At 50.1% G+C, this 6000-nt stretch overlaps 1 protein-coding gene across 5 annotated transcripts in view; it reads left to right on the top strand.

The window, feature by feature from the left end:
• The first annotated feature begins 2951 nt into the window (after positions 1–2951).
• Positions 2952–6000, top strand: part of PPP1R12A (protein phosphatase 1 regulatory subunit 12A) — a 121537-nt gene continuing 118488 nt past the window's right edge. For 2 of the 5 annotated variants that reach the window (XM_074870658.1, XM_074870654.1), the window contains exon 1: positions 2952–3373. In XM_074870658.1, the coding sequence (XP_074726759.1) occupies positions 3137–3373 (237 nt within the window). In that variant the 5' untranslated portion in view covers positions 2952–3136. The remainder of the gene's footprint in view (positions 3374–6000) is intronic. The other 3 variants (XM_074870655.1, XM_074870656.1, XM_074870657.1) reach the window with 2 other exon arrangements.

The raw sequence follows: 6000 nt of genomic DNA, 5'->3' as shown, positions 1-6000 counted from the left end.
AAAACAAGTTTCAGGAATAATAATTATTATTTTTATAATTATTCTCTTCTTGTTCTGAATTTTGTTGAATACAGAAAATGTGAACAATTGCAGAGATTAACCAGTTTACATGAATAACAGCTCTACTTTTTGCTTAAGGAAGACCATATGCTTTGCTAGATCACATTCAAGAACCACATATAATTTACTGCAGAGCACATGGTTATCTGGGAAAGACATATATACTCCATATATATGGAATATCTGAATTTCATCTGGCTGCACAAATGAATTATACGTTGTCTGTGGAGTCTGTAAAAAGCCTCAAACATAACATAACTCTCAAATGAGGTGCAACCCAAAAAAATGAGAAAGTCATGGAAAAATAAAGTCAAGAATTGTAGAACATACAAATAGCTGCAGTGTAAGGAAAGATATTTGCTGAAGTTCTCTGAAAAGGTGGAGCTGGATCAGTGAAAAGTGCCCTGGAGAAAGGAAAAAAGGGAAAATATTAGATCTGGTCTTTAAAACCAGACTGTATGATACTTAAGAACAGAAAGAGTTGTGCTTTCTGAGCTGTAGAACCTCTGCATTTCGCTAACAAGCCAAGGAGAGTAAGCTGAAGGAGTTAAAGGAAGATCCATGACCAGAAAGAAGAATCTGAGCTGGAAGAATGAAGTGGAGGGGACTGGAGCTCTTATGGAAACCTAAAAGCATGCTCCATGACTATGATATTCCTAGAAGAGTGCATTTTGAGTAAGTGCCTATCAATTTGCCTGGAATTACTTCGTTGCTAATAAAGCACTTGATTTAAATACTGCTTGCTGAAATCAGTGTATTACATTCTTCAGCTATATGGTGTCTTTGAAGAGTCAGATTTTCAGACAGCCATCTGAGAGAGAAGCAGCATGTTGGGGAGAGTACATGTAAAATATCAGACACCTGGGGAAGGAGGATTCAGCTTTTATCTTGTGTTGTGTTTTTCTGGGTTATAGTTTTCAGCTCCTTAGGAAATGGCACTGTATTGATTCCTTCCCCAAGGAAGTTTGCCCATGAGGACAAGACCACAACAGGCGGCTGGAGCCTGCACAAATCCCTTCCTTAGCTGTGAGTCAGTTGATGCAGCCAAGGTCCTGGCTGGTGACTGTCCATACTGGGCTGATGGTACCAGTGCCATGCCAAAGCACAACTCAATCACCTGTGTGAGTAATAAACACTGCAAAGACTGCTTCTGAAGTGCATTATGCAGAGTCAGCCATACTTTCAAACCCGGGAGCCTAAACTGTAGCTCTGGATAGTCCCACAGGCTGTTAATGGGAAGGTATAAATTAGGTGCCAGGTAATTGTTCATCCACCTACTTAGACTGAAAATCTTTCTCTGGCAAATCCTTCATCTTGACTACAAGATGACGTCTTTTGTTCACAATCCCATTGCGCCTGCAAATTGTCAATGCGTTGTATCTCATGCAGTGCTGTATGAGTAAATCTGATGGATACTATGCAAATATCTCCAGTTGAACATCTGTTCCGAAAGACATTAAGAACACATTGCTGCAGGTACCTTACAACTATTACTCTTGCAAAATGCCACTGATATTTTTATCAATGAAAATGGAAATAAGAAGCCTGAGTAGCCTATGAAACTGTCCAGCATAAGAAGACATTACAATTAGAAAAGAACAAACCATGCAAAATTTGAAGTGTATGAGGTTTGGTGACCCTCTCAAACTATGCTTCATTTTCTATAATTAGATGAAAAGAAAACTTTCTTTCCAAGAAGTTTAAAACCACATTTTATCCCCAGAGATGATTCAATTTATAACAAAATACATATTGCTTTTAGCTAAACATGCTATGCATGGAAAAATTTTTATTACCTATAATAGCTTGTTTCCTAGAAGTCGCAACTCCAAACAAATACATTTTAGTCTTTCTATTTTCAAATGCTGTATGCTTTGTTTTCTCCCAACAGAAAAGATGGATGCGCTGCCCTAGGTTTTCGGATGATGGAAGTGAACTTTAAGTGAAACAGACAATAAGCACAGGGATTTGTCCACCGCCACACAGAAGTGTCACGGCAAATAGGAGATGGTGCTTTTGTACTGCAGGCTGCCCTAACGTGGACATGTCTAACTTCCCGAAACAAAGGATCCTCGGTAAGTCGTTCCGTTTCTTTCCTGCAAGTGGCTGCATTCGCCCCGTTTGCCAAGGCAGGCAGAAACGCCGCTGCTGCCGCGTGTGCCAGGGGCCGCGGGCAGGGACAGGCAGCACCGTTAACCAGCCTGCCCGGCGGAGGTGGGGGAGCACCGCGCTTCCAGCCTCAGCGGCCCCTGGGAGCCACACGCCCGAAGCTGGGCATAGGTTTTGGCGTTTAAGGCCTACACCAGACGCCCCCATAAACCACACCGTTCCCTCTCCCCACATGCTTCGTTTTGGAGAAGTATGTTCCAGGTCACCCTCCGGTAGCGACCGTTTTATTGGCAAGGCCCTCATCGCTTTCTGACTGTGCTTTTTTCCAGCCTTGACAGCAGACCCAGGCCGCAGCGAGAGAAGGCCGGTGCCCCGGGCGCCCCCGAGGCAACGCCCAGGCAGGCAGCAGGCGCCGTGCGGGGCCGCGGCCACCTCTCGGCCCGGCTCTTCCCCGGCGGCGGTGGGGATCTCCGCCCCGGCGGGGCAGGGGAAGCCGGTGACCCTTCGGCTGAACTCTTGAACTCATGGGCCCGGGATGAGGCAAACCGAGCCGGCCTCGCCCCAGTCACAACACAGGCGGCGGCAGCGGCGGCGGCGGCACTGCCCTCCTCGGCACTCCTCACCCCGGCATTGCCCCCTCCCCGCCCCCCGCTGCCGCCCCGCCCTCGCCGGCCGCGCTACCGCCCCGCCCCGCCCCGCCCCGCCCCGCCCGCCGGTGGTGACGCCACCGCTCCGCTCGCGCGCCCTCCCCGCCCCTCCAGCCCCGCCTCCCGCCACTCTCGCGGGGTTATGCTAACGAGGCCGCCGCCGCTGCCCCGCCCCTCTGGTCCCCTCCCGCCCTGCGCCCTCCATCTGGGTGGGTGAGTGAGTGAGGGCGAGTGCGGGCCGCGGTGCGCTGTGGGATACTGGCGGTATATAGTCTATCCTCGGTGCGGCGTTAGCTAAGGGGGCCAGGCAGGAGCGGGGTATGAAGATGGCGGACGCCAAGCAGAAGCGGAACGAGCAGCTGAAGCGCTGGATCGGCTCCGAGACCGACCTGGAGCCGCCTGTGGTCAAGCGCAAAAAGACCAAGGTGAAGTTCGACGACGGAGCCGTCTTCCTGGCCGCCTGCTCCAGCGGGGACACCGAGGAGGTGCTGCGGCTGCTGGAGCGGGGCGCCGACATCAACTACGCCAATGTGGACGGGCTCACCGCGCTCCACCAGGTCGGTGCGGAGCCGTTCCCGCCGGCTGGGGCGGGCGTGGGGGGGCCTGACCGATCTCGGCGACGGGACCGGGGCTTGGGCAGGCAGGGAAGGGGGGGCGAGGCCAAGCCCCCCCCCCCCCCCCTCCCGGGAGGAGGTGAAGGAAGAAGGGGCCGGAGGCGGCTGCTCTCCCCTCCGCTGGGGGGTGTCGGGGCGGGGAGGGGCCGGGAGCGCGGGGCGGGAGGCGGTGGCGACCGGGGTCAAGGCTCGGAGGGGGGCGGCCGGCCGGCTGGAGGGGGCCGCGGGGGAGCGGCGCGGGCCGGCTAGGCTTGGAGGGGCGAGAGGCTGCGCCCCGTCCCCGCAGGCCGGGCGTCGGGAGGGGGCGGTTGGGCCTCTCCTTCGGCGGGGAAGAGGTGCCGGTGACCCTCTTTCGCTTTCCGCGCTCGCCTCGCTTCCCCTGTTTGGCAGCGCCTCCCTCGGGAGGGCCGGGGGGAGCGGGCCCTGCCCCGTGCTGCCCGGGAGGCAGCTGGGGGGGCCGGGGACAGGTGCCCCCCGGCGGAGGGGTTCTGGTTGGCAGGTGAGGGAGGCGGGCCCGCCTCGGGGGGCCCTTCCCCCGGCTGCCCCTTGCCCGGGATCCCGGTAGCAGTTTCCTGCTTCCCTCGTCTCCCCGACTTCGCAGCAGTTGAGCCGATTAAGCCCCGCTCTTATGTGCGGGCGGGCGTGTGGGGAGACGGATCATCTATTTCTCTCCGGTTTCTAAGGGGAACCGGTGTTTTGTTCCTAATATAGAAACGTGTATCAATAACAGGCTGCTTGCTTTCTTTAGCGATGGCTTCTGCCGCAGTGTGAAAGCTGAACTTTAAGGGGAGCAGGGCTCTTACTTTTTTCTTCCGTGCGTTGGAGAGCAGTAGAAAAACGAATCCATATTGCTTTGTTCTGGTGTGGGTATGTGGGAGGGGGGTTGGTGCTGAGTGAGATAACTTTCACTTGGGGCAGGGGGGGAATGGAAGGGAAACTGGCTGTGAAGTTTCCTCAAAATGGATGCTTTGTGCATGTTGAACTTCATAGCAGTCTGATTGGAATCTCAAAACGTTAGCCAAATAAGGAAAGGCTGTGGCAATCCGGAGATAATGCGGGTTTGCCTGAATAGTTTTTGTTTCTCTAGAAGGCCAAAAGCTTCCACACAATATTAGGTTCACTGGATATCCAAAAAGCAAAAAATGATCTTTTGACAGGCTAGCTTCTTGTTCTCAAGTTTAGAAGTTGTTCAGTAGTTAAAAAAAAAAAATCTTGATGATTGAGATGTAGGTTGATCCTCCCAAAATGGTTAAGTGAGGTAAGTAGGACATTGTTGTTATTCAGTGCTTTTCTTAAATTCACTACCTCATGTTTGTTTAATGTATTTTATGCATCCCATATAGATTTTCAGGGATGTGAGGCTCTGCAAATACATAGTACTGGATAGAATCCCCTTCTGAACATAAGATATCAAATTCTACTGCTCTTTGCTCTATTTCCTCTGTATAAGTTGTCACTTGCTCCCCTGTAAAGGGTATTGGTTTACTTTCAGTTGTGAACTGAACTGGAAGAATGAATGTGTGTTGTGGTTAAGGCTGTCAGCATGTTACCGTAGCACAGTTACCTGACTTCAGGCTAGCCTGTCACTGCATGGTGAGGTTTTATGTATTCATCCTTCTCTAACCATGGCTTCATGCTTCCAGGGAGCTCCGTATTAGAAGTCATACCTTAACTGGTTAGATCGTTGAGTCTACAAGTTACAGTACTCCAGTGATTGGTAGGAAAGGATGACGTTTGGTTTGACTCTATTGTTAGAATAAGGGATGAATGGTGTTATCTCTCTTCATGAAGTCTAGATTGCATTTTCAAAATGTCTTTGATACTGTATAAACAAAGCTTTCATCAAGATCGTCTGAGCTTATTCTACCCTTCTTTTTACCTGTGGTCAGCTTGCAGTTTGGAAGGGCAAAGTCTGAGGGAACAGAGGTGAAGATTTACATCACTGCTAAAACTCTTGCTTACTCTCCTCTTCCCCCCCCCCCCCCCCAGTGATATCAAAGAGCCTTTTCTGGTTTTATGATATTAAAAGCAAGTAAGATCAGTTGTGAAGTTACTAGACTGTCTCAAGAGGATTCTAAATGAACGTTGCCTGTTGCTATTAAAAAAAAAGGCATATAACAAAACTGTGCCCATGACAAACGCTGAATGGTTTCACTTCATTATTATCAATAAAATTATTTTCCTCTAATATGCCGTATAAAAGGTGCAAATCATACATGATGCAGTCTATAACTTGAATTCGTTTGGCTGTGGCATGGAAAAAAGCTGTATCTGTTCCCAAAGGAAACTCTTCAAAAATTTGTCATTTTTCCTGACAGAGTTTTGACTGATTGATGTCAGTTATGTTGAAGTCCTCGTTGTGTAAGATTGCCATGGTTTGCTGTTGCTTTGTGGGTTTTTGTTTGGTTTTGTGTTGTCTGTCAGATCCACATAGACTTTACTGCTACACAGGAATAAATTTATCTCAGCAAAGATAAGTGACGACCTTTTTGGTTTGTGTCATTTTTGTCTTGCATGTAACTTATTTTTGCGGTTATTGACAGCAAATGCCTGCGTCCAAAACGGTGATA

The sequence above is a fragment of the Strix uralensis genome, chromosome 5 (genome assembly GCF_047716275.1).
Source record: "Strix uralensis isolate ZFMK-TIS-50842 chromosome 5, bStrUra1, whole genome shotgun sequence".
Lineage (NCBI taxonomy): Eukaryota > Metazoa > Chordata > Aves > Strigiformes > Strigidae > Strix > Strix uralensis.
Note: the sequence above shows the minus strand (reverse complement) of the source record. Positions and strands in the feature narration are given on the sequence as shown.